The sequence below is a fragment of the Eptatretus burgeri genome, chromosome 3 (genome assembly GCF_056783735.1).
Source record: "Eptatretus burgeri isolate ZD-2024b chromosome 3, Ebu_testis_v1, whole genome shotgun sequence".
Lineage (NCBI taxonomy): Eukaryota > Metazoa > Chordata > Myxini > Myxiniformes > Myxinidae > Eptatretus > Eptatretus burgeri.
In genome coordinates this window covers 98232651-98257718 of record NC_140963.1, presented here as the reverse complement: position 1 = coordinate 98257718, position 25068 = coordinate 98232651, and the positions used below count along the sequence as shown (strand labels likewise).

Below are 25068 nucleotides of genomic sequence, written 5' to 3'. Positions count from 1 at the left end.
AGGGAAATTCAAATTCTCGCATCTTTTTTTTTCATCATGTATAGACATCCTCAAAGCTGTTTGTAAGTCCATTTCCCTTTTTTTTGCAGCGTTGTTCTGCTTTCATATCTATAAAAAGTATGAACTAACTGCAAATTACTTTCATTCAAATCAAAATGACCACACTCAAAGGGAATTTTAATAATGAAATAATTCAACTGTGAAATACCTGCAAGTCACCTCACATTGGATGGCAGAATTGCTCTGCTATCATATCTGTCAATTATAAGATGCATACAAATCACCAATTCGAAAAAAAGAAAAATTATGATATGTAAATACAACACAGTACAAAAATACCCCCCCCCCTCCCATGAAATATAAAATAAATAAATAAAATGATGATTATACGACGTGTGTTGCTTTGTACAAAACTACTCACGTTGCTTCAAGTTGTTTCCTAAAGCCTTTTGAGATTTATTTAACTTTCAGTAATGGACAGCTTTATGACCTCCACCACCGAAGGTCGATGGAGGTTGCGTATTCATCCCTGTTTGTCTGCTGTTTGTGAGCAGGATATCTCACAAAAAATATATTCAGACAAAAACTTGGTGTACAGGTTGGGTTTGTAACGAGGATGAATTGATGAAGATCTGGTGAAGATCTGGATGTGGATCTGGATCTGGATACTATAAAAAATTTTTTCGGGATTCTTACCAATGAGACATGGCACCAAAATGACATGCAGGGTGTTTCAAAAAGAGTGATGCAACTTTAAATGTTTATTTACAAAGAAACAGAAACCTCAGAAACATGAAGCAAACATTTTTTGAAAGCTTATGACATTGTATTTTCTTTCACTGATTGCTATTGCAGTAAATCACTGCTAGAGTTCGTGAGAGCCCAAGGTCTGAAATTGGCATTTACGCAAAATCCTTGTAATTGACGTTCTCCATGTGTGCCCCTTGATGTGTCTCGATGTTCAGACAGGCATTGATACTGACTCCAAAGTTCTGTCCAATTTTCCTGTAGGTCTCATGTGGCACTGCCTAGAGGTAGTCTGACACCTCTTGTTTCAGATCATCGAGTGTGGCAGGGTGGTTGATGTAGACAGAACCCTTGGCAGCCCCCCAGAACTAGTTGTCCAAAGGGTTCAAGTCTGGGCTCTGGGGTGCCCAGTCATGAGCGGTACCCAGGGCAACGAGGCGGTTTCTGAAGAGCTGCCGCAGGAAAGTGATGGTGTCACCAGCTATATGCGGGGTGCACCATCCTGCATAAACCAAGTGGTTTGGGGTTTGCTAACCAGGTTTGCTGAGCTGGTTTGGGGTGACCTTTTGGGCGAGATCATTGTGGAACTTCTGGAGCATGGCCCAGTCGTGCTCACCGTTGATCGTCACCATCCTGCTGTTGTCATTCTCAAACCAGTAAGGCCCAAGCCTTCCCCATCTCTACAGGCAATATCAGGATTTTATTCTGATATAGTCTCGCATTTATATTACTCTTTGCATGTAAATAACGAAATGGCTCAGCCAAAAACCTTGGGATATTGAGGCGGCAAGAGTGTCGTTTGCCAGCCTGAGGAACGGAGCTGATCAAGTCGCCAGAGCCCGTCTCGTGGCCGCAGCAACCAAGGAGAGTGGGGCATGCCTCCACACATTCCATGTTCCCTCCCTGGGAACCCAGTTTTACCCAGAGTCTCTGAGGGTTGAGGTCACCCTGCGAGTTGGAGCGACGGTCTGTGAGCATCATAAGTGTTGATGCGGTACAACAATGGATACCCTTGGCCATCATGGTTTGTCATGCCGTTTTAGTGCCAGTCATTCACAAAGACATGCTGCCTTGAATGACGTGGTCAGGCAAACCATCTATTTTGGTACCCCTTGGTTTTTACCATGGCGACAATGCACGCCCTGATGGCTTGAGTATTGTTCCCTACAAGAACGATAGAATTCTAACTTGGGACTGCATTTGTGTCGACATGTTTGCCGAATCCCATGTCAACAACATAGTTATTACGGCTGGAGCAGCGGCCATCTATGCGGAAAACATGAAGTGCCAGAAATACACCAGCCTGAGTCAGTCCTACATGTTTGAACCTATTGCCATCGCAACAATGGGGGTCTATGGCCGATCAACGTCCCACATTATCAATGACATTGGTGGCAGGCTCCTCGCAACTGCTGGTGATCGTGGAGAACTGGCATGGTTAAAGCAATGACTGTGCTTGGCTGTCCAGCGTGGAAATCCCATTAGCATTTTGGCTTTGGCACGGGAAACAAGTTCTGGTTACTGACATTTATTTTTTCACTTTTCTTTTTTTCTTTTAACGTTTATATAATTTTGTTGTTTACGTTTTTATAAAAAAAAATTATTTTTGTTTTTTTAATTTTGGGTCTTTCTCTAAATGCATTTTTAATTTTTAAATTGCTAAATCGCAAGCTCTTTTAATTTTTCACTTGAGTTTTTTTTTTTTAAATAACAAAACCTAGGATAGGTTTATTTTATACTCATCCTATGCTATGACAGTTTAGACTTTCACAAAGTTTTAAAGGGATTACGACCAAGGCTTTGTATTACCATTAACAGATGCTAAGCGAACAGCGGATTCAAGCTATTGAAGTCTTTTGTCAATGACTTCAGTCATGGTGATGTTTGCACTCTCATTCACAAGACATAGTCTCTTCATGAAAGAAGTTTAACCAGTCCAGGCCAAGCCATCCTCGAGAGGCTCGAGAGGCCCGGCAGCAACCAGCCTTGGCTTGCAGATATGTTTGGTAAGTGGAAATTAGTAATCTATTGGATTTCCCTTCATTGGTGACCCCGATGTGATCTTTCATGAGATACCAGAATTCTGCTTAATTGTCTCTTTCAGCCCTATCTTCAGCTGTGTTGTCCGTGAGCCTCAAGCTACCTCCGTTTTGGCTGAATTATCCAACTATTTGGTTCGGCAGGTCGAGGCTCGATTCCTCATGAGGGCGACTACCACCGAAGAGACGTGTTTTGCCTATGTTGTGGCCTCACTCTAACCTGAATATTCCTCGGAGGTTCGTGACTTGCTCATTGAAACACCCAGGACCAACCACTATGATGTGTTGAAGGTCGAACTGGTTGATACCTCTGGGCCTGTACAAAAGTGCCTGCACTAACCCTTGGTCTCTGAGGAACTGGGTGACTGGAAACCATTACAGTTGTTTCGTAATATGAGGCTGCTCTTTGCAGGCAACTTCAACAACCTTTCCTCCAACACCTGCAGAGCAGTGCAAGGCTCACCTCGTCTCCACAGGCGATTCAGTGAATATCCAGCAACTTGCTGACATGACCAACAAGATTGTTGAGGTCGCCACCCCAGCTTTGTCTACCATTGCGACAGTTGCCACAAAATCAACTGGAGCAACAGCATGAGTTCCAACCAACACAGACATCAACCATTTGCAGCAACAGGGAGACCATTTGACAGCTCAGGTGCATCTTCTTTCCTGTCATCTGAAAGACGAGCAAGGCAGAAACATGACCCAGTGGGAGGGGGGGGATGGAATTGTCACGCAGCTGCAGCTCGAATGCCACTCAGAAGGATAATGCTGGAATAATTGGTGGTTTGGCTCAAATGCACACAAGTGCATTCCTCCCTGCTCTTTCACAACCCACCCTTTTTGCCAAACAGTGAAACAGGAAAGTCAGTGATTATGAGACGAATGCAGCTTGTGACCCTAACAGTCGCCCAATAAATATCATAAACAAACTCACGAGGATCAAATTATTGGTTGATACAGCTGCGCAAAGTCAGTGTTATTCCTCCTTCCAGAGTTAAATGTTGCCACTCTAAATCACAGTTCAATCTTCAGGCTGCAAAACAAGTCTTCTCTCCCTATGTTTGAGGAGTGATAAATGATACTAGTAACTGGTTCGAGGTGGGCAGGTTGATGGGTCTTCATTCTATTGCCCACTCCCATCATCGAAGTTTATTTCTTAAGGAAGTTTGGCTTGCTGATGGATGTTATATACCAAAAGCTTCTTGACTCCATTACTATAGCCTTGCTGTTAAATGGATCAACTCAAACTCACCTTCCATCTGCCCGATGGTTGCGAAGCCAGAGTGGCCGACATGATATCATAGCAAGAGGGACATACGTGTTATTCTTCTTCTTGCATATGGCAGCTTGGCTGCCGGGTAGCAATCATTGTGTTGTGACATGACAATGCTACTGATGCTATGCCCCTATACCAAGCTGTTGTCGCCGACCTCGAATGACAGGCTGAGTCAACCCCACCTGAGTTAGTTCAGTGTTAATTCAGTGGGGCTTGAACTCAGGACCTAAGATCCCAAGCCAGCCACCCTAACTACAAAGCCAACACCAGGCTTATACGTGATATGATCTCCTTTCTTTCTCCATTGCCCAAGTGAGCTTCAACCTCACTGATATTGACCGATCATTGACTGGGTCGTATCTCAATACTGTCCTTTCCCTTTTCTGATTTCAAATCACCGCCACTCCATTGCTTTTCGGGGTTTCTTGACCAGAGAAGGATACTTTGCAATCGGCAGATTGAAACTGCCTCAAACCAGTCCATCGAAGTTCACTTATCCCCCAAATTTCAATTCTTGTCCTCTCCATCTCTTACTTTAATTGCCTCTTTCAACCCTATCTGTGATAGGATCTTTCTTGAAGAAAGTTTTGTGTAAGGCTCACTTGGCTGCACCTGGATGGGTTTGAGGGTTGTGGAGTAGCGGCTGAAACTCAAATCCTATCCAGGTTCCTCCTGATGACTCCATCTTTGCTCTTTACGTCTTCAGGTTTCCTTCTTGGTCTTCCATTTCTTTATTATCTTTAACTTTCACTGATTCATTGACCTTACATTTCATGTTCCAATTTTGTGAATGTTTGAGAAGCTCACAGTTTGACTTTCTGTTAGGGCGACTTCAGTGACTCGATTTTGTTGCGACCTTGATCCAGTCCCATCATAACAGCCAGTCCTACTCATCAAAATTATTTTCTCTTCCACAGTAGCAATTTGGATGCTTTCAAACCTTGGGGTGGGGGATGGTGGGGGGAGGGGTGAGGGAGGGAGAAGGCTCATCATCTGGCATCATATCTTTATCTCCTTGATAAAGATCATGATTGTTTTTTAATTTTTATTATTTTTATTACTCCCTTTATTTCTTAGATCATGATTGTTCTCCTGCAATGTACGGAGTGGTTTGCCATTACCTTCGTCTGGGCAGTGCCTATACTAGACCGGTGATCCGAGCCATTGTTGTCCAAAGAGAATCCTCTGCCGAGCATCGAGGCCATGCAGCCATTACTGGAAATATGCGCCAGCTGCTTGCATGGCCGGCCAAGACATGCTCCCATGGCTTCATGTAACCCTGATCAGGGAGCTAAAATGGGGTAGTACACCTTGCCCAATGGTGGCTCACAGGTTAACGGATGCAAAGGCCACCTCCTTTAAGAAGGATTGTTGCCTTTACCCCGTTAAACCCTCCGCCTTTAGTTTCAAAACCTGAACCGCAAGGCATTGTCGGATTTAGATTCAGAATTTCCTTCTCCTCGATGAGCTGATTTCCAAGGCTAATGAGACCGATCTGCCCTAAGCAACTGGTTTTCAGGCACCAGTGATTCGCCTTTCACCTCTACAAACAACCCTGCCATGAGAAGGCTGGTGTGAGCCTTCACTGTCAGAGACTGTTTGAGATGCTAAGCCATTGGAGTATTTTATAGACATTGAGAGGTTATCTTCAATGTCACCCCAGCAGAAGAGTCCATGGGGGAAGTTATATACTGTAAGTAACCTAATATATACAATCAGATCTCCTGTTGGTGTCACGGGCAAACATGTGATAAGCGATAAGGTCTGTGGGTCGCCATGTTGTCCTGTAGTGTGAGGGTAATGCTGTTCATGAAGGGGACATGTTGGAGGGTTTGGTTCTTCTTTCAATCTCTCGGCACATCCAGTACTTTTGTGTGACTCAATAAATGGTTGACACCCAACACCTGTGTTGTTCAGTCCTTCATCAGATCTCACTTGGTCGAGTGACACAACATTCAAAGTAAGGCCACAATTAAAGCCTTCCAAGACCATGCTTTTGCTCCTTAAGCAATGCATAATATTGCTCTTGCCACAGAATGTTCACCCCGAACCAGCCCATGATCTTGGTAGCTTTCAGCACAACCCGCAAGCCCACGTGCTTCATATCATGCACGGCTGGTGATGGGGCTTCCTGCTTTCATTCACACATCATTGAACAACAGTGTGAACTTTATTCACCTGCAGCCTTTAGGTATTTGACTATTTACACAATTCAAACATTACTGGCCATTGCAGAAATGCAGTGGGTTACACTTAAAAAAATTTTTACTACTACAACAACAAGTTCAAATGGATTCAACAAAACATAAAACCTTCAACAAAATTCAAGTTTTATTTCATGTTCATCTTTGTTCGGTGGCATTCGGTGGTCGCACCGCAACGGGTTATTGCCTCGACCTGACACGGAAGCCGATGCAACTATGAATAAGAGTTAAGCAATCCATTAATACGTGCCCTGTTATTATCAGTTCTGTCACTAAGTATTCCTTTGGTACTGGCTCTCGTAGAATAATGCATAGTGACAGGCAAGGAGTTGGGGCTACAATTCATGGGATTTTTCTATTCGTATGCCTCGAGGAAGGAATAATTGCTTTGCCAGTCTTGGGTCATTACAAGCCCGTTTAGTTTCTGCCAAGCCGTACTTCTTTTTGAGGCCATCCTGACTGAAGGAAAATGCATCGGTGGAAAACTGTAACAATCTTTCCGTATCCCGGTTTGTAATCATCATGCGATGTTACGGAATTTTCACTCGGTTTTTAATACTATCAAATTGAAGCGCATGAGGTGCCTTGCTCTCATCAAATTGTTCGTCTCATGTCTGTTGCATTTTTATGATATCCAGGTAAGTGATTTAAAGGAAAGATCTTGAATACATTATGAACCAATTCCAGAACACCTTCCTTGATTTCATATTGACAAATATTGTATGGACTTCACAATCAGTGGCTTCTCTGTTGTATTTTTTTTAAAAATCCGCATCCCTTCCAGTCTAGATCTCCTCTCTCTCTCTCTCTCTCTCTCTCTCTCTCTCTCTCTCTCTCTCTCTCTCTCTCTCTCTCTATCTCTATCTCTATCTCTATCTCTATCTCTATCTCTATCTCTATCTCTATCTCTATCTCTATCTCTATCTCTATCTCTATCTCGCTCTCGCTCTCGCTCTCGCTCTCGCTCTCGCTCTCGCTCTCGCTCTCGCTCTCGCTCTCTCTCGCTCTCGCTCTCGCTCTCGCTCTCGCTCTCTCTCTCGCTCTCTCTCGCTCTCTCTCGCTCTCTCTCTCGCTCTCGCTCTCTCTCGCTCTCGCTCTCTCTCGCTCTCGCTCTCTCTCGCTCTCGCTCTCTCTCGCTCTCGCTCTCTCTCGCTCTCGCTCTCGCTCTCTCTCGCTCTCGCTCTCGCTCTCTCTCGCTCTCGCTCTCGCTCTCTCTCGCTCTCGCTCTCGCTCTCTCTCGCTCTCGCTCTCGCTCTCTCTCTCGCTCTCGCTCTCGCTCTCTCTCGCTCTCGCTCTCGCTCTCTCTCGCTCTCGCTCTCACTCACTCTTCCTCTCCTATTAGTTCATTCCCTTGCTTGTTTTGTCCACCTGTGGAGGCCACACTGCCTCATTGCCAGTTCTTTGCCTTTTTACCCTATGTCACCTCACTCTTCCATGAGCCTAGATCTAGTGTTTAAAAATGAGGAAAAGATCAACCTTCACGATTTATATGTGTTCGTAGTTACAAAAAGTGAATCGCTCATTGCTGAGAATATCCAGGAAATCAAAAAAGCAATATTTTGGAACAAACATTAAATTTCATGCAACAATAGCTGCCCTAAGTGTTGCTGTAAAAGCATCAAACATGAAAGAAAACGAGAAGGGCACTCAGAAGAGCGCATACATCCGCCGCGTAATGCCTGATTCATGAGAACATATCGGGCCCAATACATTTTTGAAATATCGTGCGGAGTCAGAATTGGATCCGGAGTCAGTTCTTCAACAAAATCGAATCAATTTATCCTTGTCATACACCCAACCTGACCACAAAGTTTCATCCGAATCCATCCTCAACTTTTTGAGATATCATGCAATTTCGTTTTTAACCCCATTTCTCAATAGTGAAGAATCAGTTAAAAATTAAATAATTATTGTATCCAGATCCAGATCGGATCTTCAACAAAATTGAATCAATTCTTCCTTGTGGTACTCCCAACCTGTCCACCAAGTTTCGTGTGAATCCATCCATAACCTTTTCAGATATTGTGCTATGTATCATTTTGGCCCTATCTCTCAATGGTGAAGAATCACTTTAAAATTCTCAGATCTAGATCCGGATTCGGATCTTCACCAAAATTAAGTGCTGATGTTCTTGGCCGGTCACCTACACACACAAAAAATTCTTAATGATTTCTTGAAAACTGTGGCCAAAAATTGTGTGACAAGCAGACAAACAAACAGACAGACAAATGCGACAGACCAATATACTTGGAAAAAAAAAATTGTGTGACAAGCAGACAAACAAACAGACAGACAAATGCGACAGACCAATATACTTGGAAAAAAAAATTGTTTGCCAAGTAACAAACAGACAGAGAGGGGTGAAAACATAACCTCTTTCACTTTCGGTGGTGGAGGTAAGAATCATATTTAAATTATTTCATGTAAAAATTTATTATTGAGTAAAAAAAAAGTTCATTGGAAAAGAAGAATGAGCAGGAGGAAAAATAGAACACGACAAATGTAAATGAAAGGGAAAAAATAATCTACGTCTGTGCCAACTCAGGTGAGAACATCCTTTACCTTTGATATGGTAACCTGGATAGGAGATTGAGTGCTCTCTGTTTTCAACCCCAAACAACAAGAAAAAGAGACAACCGTAATAGTGGAAGAGTAGGGGTTCCTCAACATCAAATATATTTCACGAAGTTGCAACTAATGAGCTTTATGTGATTATCTGGAACAAACTATTTTGATTTTTGTGCCACTATGTCCAAAAGGGCCAAAGAATAACTGCCCAGGAATATCACAAAACTCTGAAGTCAAATTTCATATGCATATAATTGTCGGTGATTTCATTCTTCATGAGGACAAACGAGGGATGTGAGTAATGATGAGGAGTAGAGGAGAACACAAGGGGTGAACAAGATGGAAACAGAAGCAAAAACTGTGGAGGGGATAAGGGAGGGTGGTTTAACGGGTGTAGAATAGATCATGGTTTTGGATGGGGGATGATCTGAGATGTGGTGAGCAGCTTTCTTGAAGATCTGGAGGGAAGAAAGAGATAGAAGACAAGGTGAAAGTTAGTTCCACAGGTGGAGAAAAAGTGGAACAAATGAATGGAGGTGAGCAGTAATTCTGGATTTTGGGATTTTCACTGGAAGGAGGTTGCTGGTGGACTGTGTGTGCCTTCCTGATAGCTGGAGGGCAGATGGCAGAGGGTGCAAGACCAGAAAGGAGGCACAAGAAGATAGAGTGACCACCGACCTGTCGGTGATGGCAAAGTGATTGGCACATTGACTCAGCTTCATCGTGGGAGATTCCAATGATCTTAAAGTTTCTTGGTTTCCATGGCATTAAGCTGGACATGAGGCAAGGGTGCAAGCCCAGAGTGGGAGAGCAGTAATCCATCAAGCTGCGGATGAAAGCCTTCTAGGTAGATAGAAGTTCAGGTGTGCCAAGGAAGGACTTTGTATGATGGAGGCTGCTTTTGGAGGCCAACTTTGAAATGTGTTTTGCCCAATGAAGATCATGGCTGATAGTGAGACCCAGGAGTTTGAATGACTGAACTTCCTCAAGAATATTGTAAAGAAAGCAGATACGTGGGTGGGGGGTTGCCAGATGGTCCTTTTGGAGAGAGAGTGAGAGCATGAGATTTATCACGATTGAAAGACATGTTCCAAGTGTTTGACCATCTTGTAATTTTGTCAGGATCTGAAGAGAGTGAAGCGGCTGCAGACTGTCTGTCTGAAGCATGAGGAATGTCACGGCAGAGGATGGAGTCATCAGCAAATACATGAAGAGGATTTTCCAGAGAGGCAGCGAGATCTTTCATGAAGATCAGGAATAGGACTGGGCCCAGAACACTGCCTTGGGTCAGTCATTCCAGCCTTGACAGGGAGAGGCGATGAAAGGATTCTGTTGAGTGCCAAACTTTGGCTAGAGGAAGTCAGTAAGCCACGTGTGGAGTTGGCCTTGTATGCCAAATGCAGAAAGTTTGAAGAGCAAGCAGGATGCCAGACTGTATCAAAAGCTCGATGCCACAATTAAAGCCCCTTAAGATGATATTCAGGTAACCAACCACATATCCGCGATCCTAAAATCCGATTTTACCTGAAAACTACTAAGTTTTCAAGCTCAAACTGCAATTTTTAGATAAAAGCGAATAATTTGTAACGTGGGGATACCGGAAGTCCAATCACTCAGACGGCAAATGTTCACTACTCCTGTCACTCGATCACTTCTAACCTCACCTTCATTTAAATAATTTCACCCTAATTTAACAAAAATACATTATCTCAGGGTATACATATATTTGTTTTATTATCAAAAACAGTTCAAAATCCATCGATAATTATTGGTATTTATCCTGAAAGCCGGCAACCCTTCGCTCCTAATTGGTTCCCAGATATGTGGTTCGTTACCTGCAACTTGATTTTCCTGTCTCAATCCCACAACAAATAAAATTTACAATTACACCAACCCACACTACACATCTACAACTACCTTTAACATAGACTTCTTAATACAATTGTTACAATTTCCACGTATAACAAAAATGTCATGATGGCAATCCGTGAAAGGATTGTCACGTTGTATTGTGGTGTCATTCCTACCTTGTCATTCCTTCCTTCTTTCCTTGTTTTGTTGTTTTTTTGGGGGGATTCCATCCCTACTGTATGTTTTTTTTCATTTTAAACAAAGTGTTTTTTTCTGACTTGGCTATTCAAACAGACAATGCGTGATTTCCATCCCCCCCGCCCCCCCCCCCACAATAACTGGTGACTGATACGAGGAAGTGATTGACATTGTTCTATGTTGCTGTCATTGCTCCCCAGGAAAAAGTGATCCATTTTGCGTGGTGGAGTTGGATAATGATCGTCTGCTTACTCACACTGTCTACAAGACCCTCAACCCCCAATGGAACAAGGTTTTCACATTGTAAGACCCTTATGAGAGAGAGAGAGAGAGAGAGAGAGAGAGAGAGAGAGAGAGAGAGAGAGAGAGAGAGAGAGAGAGAGAGAGAGAGAGAGAGAGAGAGAGAGAGAGAGAGAGATAGAGATAGAGATAGAGATAGAGATAGAGATAGAGATAGAGATAGAGATAGAGATAGAGATAGAGATAGAGATAGAGATAGAGATAGAGATAGAGATATAGAGATAGAAACAGGTTTGTTAAGCAATCGTATCACTGTTTCTGATATTGAGTTGTGGAAAAGCTTTAATGTGTTTCCATTGTCAATTGTCATTTTTCTCGGTTGCCTCCCGTCTTGTGTAGATTTCCATTTGAAAGACAAATTAGTGAGCCCATGATTCCTTGCTGCATGGTCAAACTCCCTGCTTTTTCATCGACACCACTTCTGCCACCCAAACACTCAAACAACCAAAATCTTGTTTTTGATCTTTTTTTTTTTCAGCATTCATGTGTTTGTCTCTGGAAAAAAAAAAAAAACACAATATATCAGGAGGAAAACCTTATGACTTCACCTCATGCTTCTCATAGCCAGACAGGAAGCTGGTGCAAAAGTAACCTGGGGAAAGGGTGAATTTATTAATGTATTCATTTCCCTCTCAGTAACATAAGAGACTTTCACTCGGTGCTGGAAGTGACGGTGTATGATGAAGATCGAGACCGCTCTGTTGACTTTCTTGGGAAGATCGCCATACCAGTGCTCTCCGTAAGTCTTAAACTTTTACAGCATTTGGTTTTGAGTTAAACTGTTAAAGTGACAGGAATATCTACAAAGCCTATCCTGCATGACTAACATAAATCGAGGTGCCGTTGGTAATAGATATAATAATGTATGCCATTTACATCCAAGCAGTTGGTAAATATACCGCTGTATATAACACATTGGCCATTGTGTGACAAATCCCTCAACCTCAACTTCTCATTGATGCACATGCTGGTTGCATCATTGCTGGGTATTGTGCTACTGTTGCAGTGGCCCTGTTAGATTAATTCAGGAATTTAGGACTTGGCCCATGTATCGATTGGTACCCAGTGGCCTACTTTTTGGAAAGGATCTTTGACGTCCACGAGTGAATGCAAACAGACAGGACAGCTGATTTAACACCCCCTTGGAAGGTGGGGTGGGCACATTCAGCAATGAAACTCTCTACGTGCAATGCACCAGGATGATGGGTTAATCATAGTTGGGGTGAGAATCAAATCCAGACTAGCCAATTCAAAGGTGAGTGTGTGCTACCTCTGAGATTTTTTTTGTCATGTCAACCATTCTAAGTACTGTCGAACCCTGCTATTCACGGATTCGCTATTTGTGGACCCTGTGTATTCACAGGTCATCAAGTGTGACCTGATTCAAAATTCATGTTTCGTGTATTCACGTTTTTTTTTTTTGGGGAGGGTTTTTTTGGCACTTCAGGACTGGTATTCTCTATCCACCTGGGAAATTTGAAATCAGCCAACATCACATTATAACATGAAAATGTGCAAAAACAGATCCCCTTAACTACATCCCAATTAGCTTTCTGTACTTCCAATCATCAGCAAGGTCATGGAATCCATTTTCGCAATTGACATAAAATCATTCCTTTTCTCCAACAGCCTCATCTCAGATCACAATTTGGATTCAGACCTGGTCACTCTACCTTGGAGATGCTACTTCTATTCTCCCAACAATGGTGGAGGCCCTCAATATCAATCATGAGATTCGGGCCGTCTCTCTGCACATATCTCGAGTTGATGATACAGTCTATCATCCTATCCTGCTTTGCTCTCCAAACTGTCTGCCTATGGAATCCAAGGCCAACTCCACTCTTGAATTACTGACTTCCTCCCATCTCATAGACAACATGTGACTCTCAATGGAACCCTTCATCCCCTCTCACTGTCAAGGCTGGAGTACCCCAAGGCAGTGTTCTAAGCCCCGTATTAGTCCTAACTTCCCTAAATGATCTCACTGATTCTGGAAAACCCTCTTTAGCTCTTTGCTGATGATTCCACTCTTTGCTGTGACACCTCTCATCCTTCTCTCGTGACAGGCATCAGCATCTTCCCTCTCCTCAGACCTTGAGAAAAAATCACAAACTGGCCAAACACAATTTCGCTTATGTTTCCATATTGTCCACCCTTTATGTTCTCCCTTTCCCTGCGTCATTACCTGCATCCCTTGATTGTCCATCTCCGACTATTTTCTCCCTCCACCCTGTTGTTTTCCTTTTCTCCTGCTGTTCCCTTTGTTATGTTGTGTCCTGATTTGTTCTTTTTAATCACTCCTCCACGAACCTAGACCATGTAAAAATAAAAAAATATATACAATTTTTAGCTCGCCTGTTCGAAGAACAGAGAGCTATAACGATACCCCCGGCGTGAGTGTGAGCGTGAGCGTGAAAATGTTAAAGTTTTTGTTGCAAGTTATTTCCTTTCCAATGTTTTTATCTACCAGACTATTTTTTACTGATTACAATATACAAATACATATATTGCTTTGAAATTATTTGGATCAGACTTCACTGCAATGCTTTATAAAAAATATTATTAGACGTCTTTTAAAAACGATAAATGTATAAACAGGCGAGCATTGGGTGGCTTTGACACCAACTCTGTTTTTTTTCAAACAATGCCCCACATTCGCTGACGCTGACATTCGCAGTATCTTTCAGGAACGTATCCCCCACAAATAGTGGGGTCCAACAGTACTAATTTTTAAACAACCTGGAACCAACGTTATACTACACATTTATTTTGTTAACTTGCTGTTGCCTGTTGACAACAGCTCTTCCACGGCTGACAATAGGTCACGCCACAGTATTAAATGAGACAGCTTCTATCGGTATCTTCTTAGCATAGCAGTCAATGAAGATGCAAGGTGGTTGCAGAGGGTCTCCTTGATGATACATACGTCTTGACTGTAAAATGCATTGTGTCCGTGTGTAGTGACCGCCACTCACTCGATAGACATTTCGTCTGTATCGATTTGTTTTAGGTTTACCAACTTGTCCATTACTCAGCCAACCTTTGAAGGACTTATCAATATTTTTCAGATCAAAAACGGAGAACATAAGGCGCTTGCACTGAAAAACAAGCATTTAACTGGATGCACGAAGGGAATAGTGCACTTGGAGATGGATGTGATTTTTAATCCGGTGAGTAATGCTCATAAGTTAATAACCAGCTCATAATATACAATTATAGGCTGAAAAACATTGCGTAGACTTGATGGGCCTAATGGCCTCCTCCTGCTTTGAAGTTTCTGCCAATGTCCGAGCTGTATATTTGAGCCAGCTAGGACTTTCGCAATGAAATTTTGCACCAATAATGTGAATAGAGAGGATGTGAATTGTCATAATGTTTTTTTTTTTTTACCTTGACCTATTTTAAGGTCATGACCTAATTATAGACATTTTAGCATTTTTCACCATAACTTGATGAAGATTTGTCTGATAAGAACCACATTGCCCTCTCGAGATAGCCTGGAGAAAGATGCATTTATGCTTAATTTATATCATACCCCTCCGGGTTTAAGGACAAGGTCTCACACCTCAGGAGTACTAAATCACCGTTTAAGTTTGTTTTATTTCTTCTTTTTTTCTGCCAATGTCTGAGCTGTATCTTGGAGCTGGCTGGGACTTTCAGAATTAAATTTTGCATTTTTTGACCTTGTCCTAATTTTAAATTCATGGCCTAATTATAGAAAATGCTACATTTGTGACCACAACACAACTAATTTTAGTCTGAACGGAATGAAATTGCCCTCTCTAGATAGCCTAGAGCAAGGCACCTTTACACTTATTTTCTATCACACCCCACCGAGTTAAACGTCAAGGTCAAATGGCGGTCTGAAAAAAAAAAACTTGTTTTTTGTCATCACTCAATGAGTCTCAAAGACCACTGGGTCTTACAAGATGTTCCTACATCATCATAGTGGACCTGCACTGAAGTGGTGCACCTGATTTTGATTAGTGTCCTTGACCTACGTTTTTCGGAATGTGACCTGATTAACAAAAACACATTTTTAAATCATAACTTGAACAATGTTCCTTCGATTTTCATGATGTTGAGTTTTATGGATAGTTTGTAGATGGGGACATATTTTCTGAGTTTACACTCTGTCCCTAAATGTTGAAGGTCAAGGTCATATGGCAGTCCAAAAAAATATGGCGATCATTGGATTGTGGGTGCCGGGAGAGTCTTTCCCTTGGCGATCACTTTGTGATCGCAAATATCATGTTATTATTCTTATTTTCCACTCTTCTTTGATGTTAGAAACTGTCGTCATTTACATATACTGTGTTCTATCATAGATCAAAGCGAGCCTAAGAACATTTCGTCCGAAAGAAATCAAGTACTTGGAAGCGGAACCCAAATTATCTAAGCAGGTAAGTGTTCAGTTACACTTGCAGAGGAAGAACAATATAACCTTACTTGATGTACCACACAAGTGTTCACCCATCCATCCATCCATCTACTTAGGCATCCACCTTATCGGTCAACTCATTCAATCCATACATCATTAATCCTTCACTTTATATTATACACAAGGACCTTTGGCATGGGAGGAGGCCATTCAGCCAATCATGCCTGTGCTATCCAACCCCAGCATTGTTACCCACACATACATAAGCTACCTACCATCCACACAAGCCAATATCCCCATTCCCCTCTATCTCCAATGCATCTATGTACCTATCCATCCATCCATTGGGGCCATACTTGGTGCAGAGCATTGGTGCTGCCAAAGCAGTCTCCTGGGCTATTGGGCACAATCCACTCCGATGCAGGATACTCGAATGGCCCAATCATCCTCGTAAGCTGGTACTCATTTTGCCGACCTCGGAAGGATGACAGGCCGAGTCAACCCCGCCTGGTATTAATTCAACGGCCGAGCAGGATCTGAACTTAGGAGGACGCTAGCTTCAAATCCATTTTCCTCTTTCTTCCCAACTCTTCTACTCTCTTCTCTTCTCTCTTCTCTTCCTTGTGTAAATTTATCATCTACTTGCTTAACATGTAGATAGTCTCTTTATTGACAGTGTTCTCATTCTGCTGCCATTATTACAGTTTATATGTTCCCTTTTCAGTTGATGTTGAAAAACTTCTCTCGTGCTCGAGGCTGCGTAATGGCTGTTGTGGGTGCCATCCAGTACGTGAACAGCTGCTTCCGATGGGAATGTCCGCAGCGCAGTTTTGCTGCCTTTCTTGTGAGTTGCTTTTCGGTCCTGTGAGATGGTCATTCCAATTTTATGTAGTTGATCAAATTGTTTGGTGCTGTTTAATGCATTTTGCATATCCTTTTGTTTTAATACATCAGTTTGATGAGTACGAATTTGAGTCAAAGTTGAGTTTCAACATCGTGAACTTTTTGAGTAGATTTTATCATTGTAGATCTGTACTATGGCATACACAAAACGATAGTATCTACCATGATGGATGGCAAAAGTTATTCGGCAGAGACTCTCCCCACCCCCACCAGCCACTGGTGCAGGCAATGTAGCCTGTATCAGTGCAAGTCTCAAGCCCAGATAAATGGGGAGGGTTAGCAGCAGGAAAGGCATCCGGCTATAAAACTACCCGCCAAATTCAAAGGAGGGTTGATATGAATGGGAATGGCAACCGTGCTAGTGCGTGCCCTCTAAGTGACGCATAGGATCCTTGCCCAGATGCTGTGAAAAATGAACACGGGTTACCATCTAGTGGACGGAAATGTCTAAATAAGAAAGTTAGAAAGAGAGGTGAAATGGCGACCAAACTTAAAATAGCATGTCTAAATGTTGGTAACTTCACAGGAATAAGTAGTGAAGTAACCAACCCGATGATGAGAAAGAAAAATGCAAATCATGTCTTTGTGAAACAAAGTCGAAGGGGAACAAAGAAAGAGAAATTGGTAGTGGATATTAACTTCATGACCATGCATGGACAGGATGGGAGAAGAAATGGTGTTGGAGTAGCAGTCTGTGAATAAATGAAGGACAAGGTGCTGGCAGAGGATATAATTAGTGACAGAATAATGAAAGTAAAGGTAGAAATCAGGGGTGAAATATGGAACATAGTCATTTGTTATGCACCATGGAGTAGGTGTGGACCTGAGGCCAAAGAAGAATTCTGGGAACACATGGACAATGTAATGCAAACAACGCCAAGTGGAGACAGATTAGTGGTGGCAAGAAACCTAAATGGACGTGCGGGTAGAGAAAGAGTGGGATTTGAGGATATCCTTGGTGGACACGGTCTCAGAGAAGTAAATGAACAAGGAGCCAAGATCTTGGAGTTCGCCGTGTCGTTCCAACTGGTAATACTCAACACTTTGTGTCAAAAATGTAGGAACCATCTTATAACTTATTACAGTGGTGGTAGTTGCACTAGGTCATGGTTTGGAAAGAATATGTGAAGGAAGCAAATAATTGTAAAGTCTTCCCAAGCAATGCACTGACCACATAACACAAAGTGATGATGGCAGAGCTGATGGTAAAGAAAACAAAGTAGACAGTAAAGTAGACAGAACATCGGGTGGTGGAAGCTCAAAGATCTGGAAGTGAAGGAGAAATTTCGAGAGCAGATGGAAAGACAGCTAAGAGAATTAGAAGAAGTTGTGACAGACAATGTAGAAGACTGGTGAAACTATAGGATTAGGAAAACCGGTGAAGAAGTGTATAGAAGATCATCAGGGAGGAGGAAGGCTGGAAAAATATACTTCGTGGTGGAATGAAAACACAGAAAGTGCAGTTCAAGAAAAGATGGCACTGTTAAAGAAGTGCAAGCAGGGTTTAAATATGATAAGGAACAGGAGAAAAAGGCAAAAAGAAATGTAAAGAAAGTGATTGTTGGAGAAAGATCCCTGGTCTTGGAAGAAATACAGTAGATGAAATTCTTGATACGAAAGAGGGATAAAATGGCGTCTTCAGAATAGCAGGTGCTCGGGGTAGATCAACAACAAGCTGATTACCATGATTGACCCCGACGTTGAATCAAAGCTGATTACCAAATGATGCTGATACTTGGGCAGCCTATTACCAGATAATATAAAAAAATAACAAGAATGAATACCATGAATGATCGGGTGTCAAATAAAAGTTGATTACTATATGATATTGATGATACTTATCCCATAGTTGATATGATATGTTGATACATTATTGATATCCCCATAGCCAGCACAGCTATTTATTTCATTTGTAATGTTGCAAAATAGGTGTACTTTCCGTACTGAGTCCATTGCCATTTGCGACCTGGCCAGAATTTGTCGCCGTAGCCGTTCTGACGGCTTGACGTGTCAGCCTAATTCTAGTCCCATCATTGACTACGCTCGTATATGTTTTTACCAGTTGTAGTCGTAGCCGTAACAGGAGTAGCCCAGTCACAAACTACGTTGGCATATGTTTTAGCAGGTGTTGTAGTCCTTGCAGCTGTGAAGGGTTGAGGTGAAATTAAAGATCCATCACCGACTCCGTCACCAAAACTTTGTTCCCCCCTCATACATGAACGGGACACAGAATAGGTACGCTCTGAAAATGGCTCACTTTCCACTCTCTGTGAACACCATTTGACCTATTTCAAATATGCAACCTTCAGCACACATGCCAAGCGATTGTCTCAAATTATGAGTGTAAGAAATGAAATGCTGAATGTTTCTAAAACTCACCAAAATGGAGGTTCCATTTCCAATGCTGTACCCAGCAGCATTTCTGCTGTGAAAATCTAAAAAAATGAATACAATCATCATCCAGTATTGCAAGACTGGTAAAACTTCCGACAAATGGATCCTCAACTGAATAGCACACACGTTGACAAGTGCATTGATGTCAGAATGGCGTCATACAGACAGTAACTCCCAAACTCAGGCTGTGAAAACAAGTTACACAACATCCCTGTATACTGATGAGGGTAGTCAATCCTGAACTGATGATTTCCATACCGAAACACTTTGGGAAGATCCAGGAATCTCAGATACACCTGTTGATGCATATTTGACAGAATTAGCAGTGCACTGCTTTCCAGCATTACAGCCAAATATGTGTGCATTTCCCTGATTGAATGAACCAGTTACAGCTTGAAAATTCCAAGGCTGTAAAAACATTTTCCTTTTCGTGTTGTTATTGCAAAGTATATACAGAAAATATACTTCGCTTTTCAGTAATAACCATTGTTGTTGCTAACCATCTCCAGCGCCCAAATGTTGAATCCCTCCACCGAGTTGCCCTTTGTCTGCTTGTTGCTGGGCAACTGACTGACGTGGTGGGGGGGGGGCCAACAGCAGCTTTTGCGCTGGAACACGTGACTCAGAGCGCATGGACGTGAAGAGGATGAGGAGGAGAAAACAATTTGAAAACCCCTCCTATTGACAGTCAAACGTCGGGGTAAAAAAAAAATGTGGGAAATGTCCATACAATTAAGGATGCAGATGGCGTAACTCTAGTGAAAGAGGATGACATCAAGGTGAGGTGGCGTCAATACTTTAACTGGCTTATGAATGAAGAATAACCAAGAAAAACAGACAGAAGAGGTAGTTGTAAATCGAGGAATGAGAACTAGCATTACTTTGGAATAGATCAGAACATCATTGAAAGGAATGGAAAATGGCAAAGTAGTGGGACCTGATGAGACACCAGTGGACGTATGGACCTATCTCGGTGAATATGGGGTCCAGGTCCTGAATATACCATTCAACACTGTATTGTGTTATGTTAAGAGACGAAATTACAAGGGTATGGATGCAAAGGATTCTGGTACCAATATATAAAGGAAAGGGGGACATCCAAGAATGCAAAAACTACCGAGGAACTAAACTCCTACCATGCGCCTTTGAGATATGGGAGAGAGTGAGAGATCAGAGATGGAGAAAAATTATTGGAAATCCATGAAGGCCAATTCGGATTCATGCCCGGAAGAAGCAACATGGATGCTCTTTTTGTCTTGGGACAAGTGATGGAGAAATACCGGGAAGGTCAAGGCAACATAAAGTTTGAATTCCTTGAAATGGAGAAGGTTTATGACGAGGTGCCTTTGGAGGAAGTCTGGAGATGTACAAGAATTTGTGGATTCCCTGAGAAGTATGTATGACTGAGCCCATTCCTCCTCTTTATTGTCATGGATATTCTCAATGAACAAGTGAGATAGTATGTGCCATGGTTAATGGTGTTTGCAGATAACATTGAGCTGTGTGGTGGAGATGATTAGAATATGACCGAGTACCTGGAGGAATGGAGAAAAGCACTGGAAATCGTGGTGTGAAGATGAGTAGACCAAAGACTCAATAAGGTATATGGATTATCAGTTTGAGCTTAGGGAAGAGGATCGGTCTGAAAGTGTAATTGTGATGGGTGAAGATCTAGAGAAAGTGAGTAGCTTCTCATATCTGGGGTCGGTTGTGGCAGAAGATGGAAATAGGGAAATGGAAATTAAGCAACGGATTAGTTCTGCTTGTAATAATTGGAGGAAGTGCAGTGGAATGTTGTGGAAGTTGTAGATTCAGAAGCCAAGATGGATGTGTGGAATGACAAGAAAGGAGAAAATTAGGAACCAGTACATCAGAGGGGCAGTGAAGATTGTGGAAGCATTGAAGAAATTAGCCGAGAAGAGATTAAATTGGTTTGTCATCTGATGAGGAGAGAGAGAGGGAGAGAGATAGAGAGAGTATGTGGTGAGACCACTGATGGAGATGGCTCTACCAGATGGGAGGATGTGGTCGTGAGAGATTTAGAAGTTGTGGGATTCGAAGAATAATGGTTCACTGACAGAAGGAGATGGGGAAGATGTGATCAACTAGCATTGTGGTGACCCAAAGTAAAAATAGGACCACGGTTCCTGAAGCTCACCCGGATCAGGAGCAACAGTCAATGACGTCATAAAATATCAAAATTGTGTTCATGCGCAGAATTTGGTCACATGGTTGGTTGAATGGAAGCACTCTCGATGCTGATTAATGTGATATCTTTGGTTAGACATGGTGCCGGCGATAGCTCACCCTCTCTTCGTGAATGACACCATGGGGATCTAAACGTCCATCAACTGTCGGAAGACAGGACGCCCAGTTTAACGTCCATTGGAGGGACGACACATACATTGAAAGACCGGGCCGACATTTTATAGCTGAGTCGAGATTCGAACCTGGCCAGACAATTTAGAGGTGAGTGTGCGTACCACAAGGTCCTCCTGTCAGCCGGGGTCATGGAAGTAAAATCTACTGGTGTCCCTGAGTGGTGGAAAACAATAATTACCTTTAAAAGAATGAAAAAAAATATTTTTGGAGCCATTTTACATCACGTCCACCACTGTACTCTATGTTCATTTCATATTTTATATAAGAGCACATTATTTAATGATATCGGGTGAGAAAAAAATTGACCTTTCCGAAATTTTTTCCAATTTCATTCGAAATTCGACATAATTATTTCGGCCACGAGTTCCGATCCTTAAATATGGAATCAGATTTTGAATATCAACCTTTATTAAGCCGATACGAGATATTATTCAGTCTTGCCAGGAGCCACTCAAATTGCACCAAGTCTCACACACCCAATCAGCTTCTTAAGACCCTGTCACACCTTGACGATTTAGCCAGCGTATGCCTGACGTATGCAAAATTTGGCTAAAACGCTGGCACACGTAGAATACATTATGGGTAAGTTTGTATACGTTAAGAGCATGCTGGCATACGTCGTAATACGCTGGCATACATCGTAGTACGCCGATGTGTTAGACAAATTTTCCATGCTTGAAATTTTTCAACGTATGCCAGCGTATGACTCGCACGTTCCGTATAATGCTGGCCATAAGTTGTAGGCACGTTACGCGATCGTTGGCACACGTCGACACACGTTAATTTTACATTACTCATAAGTCGAAACGCGTCAATGTAATGGTTAGCGTCAGTGTTCCAGACTCCCTGGTTTTTTTTTTCTTCTTCTTCTTCGGTATGATTGTGATGTTGACACTTCCATTTCTCGTGCAGTTATAATATAATATAATTAATAGGCTGCCACTCAACGATTTAGATCATAACCGCACTAGAAATCGAAGTGTCAACATCACCATCATACCGAGGAAAAAAAAAAACCGTGGAGTCTGGAACACTGACGCTAACCATTACCTCGACGTGTTTCGACTGATGAGTAATGTACACGTAACGTGTGTCAACGTGTGTCAACGTGTGTCAATGATCGCGTAACTTGCCTACAACTTATGCCAGCGTATGCGGAACGTGCCTTCAACTTATGCCAGCGTATGCGGAACATGCCTACAACTTATGCCAGCGTATGCGGAACGTGCCTATAACTTATGCCAGCATATGCGGAACGTGCCTACAACTTATGCCAGCGTATGCGGAACATGCCTACAACTTATGCCAGCGTATGCGGAATGTGTGTCGTACGTCGAGAAATTTTCAACATGCTGAAAATTTCTCGACGTACTCGGCGTATGACGACGTATGCCAGCATACTATGACGTATGCCAGCGTACTACGACGTATGCTAGCGTGCTATTAACGTATACAAAACTTATCCAGTAGGAAACGTATTCAACGTGTGCCAGCTTGGTTCGGCAAATTTTTCATCCGTCGGTATACGCTGGCTAAAACGTCAAGGTGTGACAGCAGCTTCACACTTCGATGTCTAGTGCGGTTATGATTTGAATCGCCGAGCCGCAGCCTATGAATAGCCTACGCCACGTGATCGTCGGCGATACGCTGCCGCACGCTATGCATAAGTTTGACTATCGTTGGGCATAGGTTGTGAACACCGACAACACGCTCAGCATTCGTTGGTATAAGTTGTCTATATGTGATTAAAACGTTCTGTGTACGTTACTAATACGTTATGCATATGTCCAACACGTTATTATACGCCCAAAAATTAAAAAATTAGTTCAATAGTTCAACATCAATAGTTCAGCGTACGCCAGCATTTTACATACATTTTGAGACCCTGGCTAAAACATCAAGGTGTGACGGCTTTTACACCTGATTTCAGCCCCTTAATGAGTGCAGATTTTGATGCAGTCAATACACCTTCGTTGCGCATCAGATATGAAACTCATGGCCACGTTTCATAAATATCGTGTGTTTGGTTCAAGCAATAATTACTGAAGTGTTTACAGATTCACTGACAGACTCACTGACTTACCTACGGACACTGCTTGATTGCATAAGCTCACCGGATTGAAGTCACGGTGAGTTAAAATGGGAGAAACCAAAAGGAAGAGAAAAAGAAGAACCCTCCTCCTCCTCCTCCCCCCCCCCTCCCCGCTGATGACAACTAACCACAAAAATGCAAAGGCATCAGTAGACCCACAATGATTGTCCTGCTCAGTAGGTTTTTGTCCTTATTGGGGAATCCACAAGACCAGTGCAGGGTGCCATCCACACGTGATGTAGAATACTCTCTTGATTTGCGATCAAAGGAATCGGGCTCTTTGTATTTACTTCAAACTCAATAGCCAATCGTATCTCTCAAATCTGCTCTCAGATGGGTTGAATATGTTTCACCTGTAACACACTTGGTTAACTCTGAAGTCACACAATGATGTCAGCATTTTTCACAATAAATGCCCTTTTTAATACCCGTTTTATTGTGCAAACAATTAAAAGGCATATGCAAAAACCTTGCACATTAAACCGACATCGCTCCTGTCATAAGGGAATACCAGATGGCAAAAGTGTTGGTCAGAGGGCAATTAATTAGTTTGGAATGTCCTCATGAGATTAAAAAAATAATAAATCCTTGCTGCAAGCCGAAAGGAAACCAAGCCACTCGCTTATAGGCTACAGGATGCTAATCCTAGTTTAAAAGAAAACCAAACACATCTGAGAAATAATGTTCAAAGAATGAAGAATTTGTACACAAAGACAGACAAATCCATTTCATTTATATCTGGTTGCTGGTTGAATCATTTCTGGGAGGTCTGGCTATGCTGTTATTGCGGTGCTCCCTACCGCAGGTCAGGACAGGAATTTGGAGTTAGTACAAGACACAATGGCTTTACTCTTTCAAAAAGGTACTGTTGGATTTTTTTTACGTCCACTGGAGAATGACAGATCGGAGAGGGGGGGGGAGGGAGAGAGAGAGAGAGAGAGAGAGAGAGAGAGAGAGAGAGAGAGAGAGAGAGAGAGAGAGAGAGAGAGAGAGAGAGAGAGAGAGAGAGAGAGAGAGAGAGAGAGAGAGAGAGAGAGAGAGAGAGAGAGAGAGAGAGAGAGAGAGAGAGAGAGAGAGAGAGAGAGAGAGAGAGAGAGAGAGAGAGAGAGAGAGAGAGAGAGAGAGAGAGAGAGAGAGAGAGAGAGAGAGAGAGAGAGAGAGAGAGAGAGAGAGAGAGAGAGAGAGAGAGAGATAGAGGTAGAGAGACAGACGGAGATACTGCAGATATATACAGTGCCTTCAGAAAGTATTCACACTTCTCGACTTTTGTCACATTTTGTTGTAACAGCCTGAATTTAAAATTGGTTTCATTAAATTTTTTAACACAGATTTACACAAAATACCCCATCATGACAAAGTGAAAACCTGTTTTTTGAAATTTTTACAAATTACTTCAAAGAGAGAAGTTGAAATGTCTTCCGTCAATAAGTATTCAACCCATTTGCTCGTACACTCCAAATTGAGCTCAGGTGCATCCAATTTCCTTTGATCATCCTTGAGATGTCTCAACTTGATTGGAGTCCACCTGTGGCCAATTCAGTTGATTGGAAATGATTTAGAAAAAAACACACCTTTCTATACGAGGTCCCACATTTGACGTGCATGTCAGAGCAGAAACTCTACCATGAAGTCCAAGGAACTGTCGATTGAACTCCGAGATAGAATTGTGAGGAGGCATAGATCTAGGATAGGGAACCAAACAATTTATAGAGTGATGAAAGTTCCCAAGA

General features: G+C 42.4%; 1 protein-coding gene across 8 annotated transcripts in view; it reads left to right on the top strand.

Annotated features, from left to right (window-relative positions):
* Positions 1-25068, top strand: part of MCTP1 (multiple C2 and transmembrane domain containing 1) — a 265879-nt gene that overhangs the window by 193101 nt on the left and 47710 nt on the right. For all 8 annotated transcript variants that reach the window (XM_085874635.1, XM_085874636.1, XM_085874633.1 and 5 more), the window contains 5 exons: positions 11087-11189; positions 11823-11925; positions 14255-14356; positions 15515-15589; positions 16292-16411. In XM_085874635.1, coding sequence (XP_085730761.1) covers positions 11087-11189; positions 11823-11925; positions 14255-14356; positions 15515-15589; positions 16292-16411 — 503 coding nt within the window. The remainder of the gene's footprint in view (positions 1-11086; positions 11190-11822; positions 11926-14254; positions 14357-15514; positions 15590-16291; positions 16412-25068) is intronic.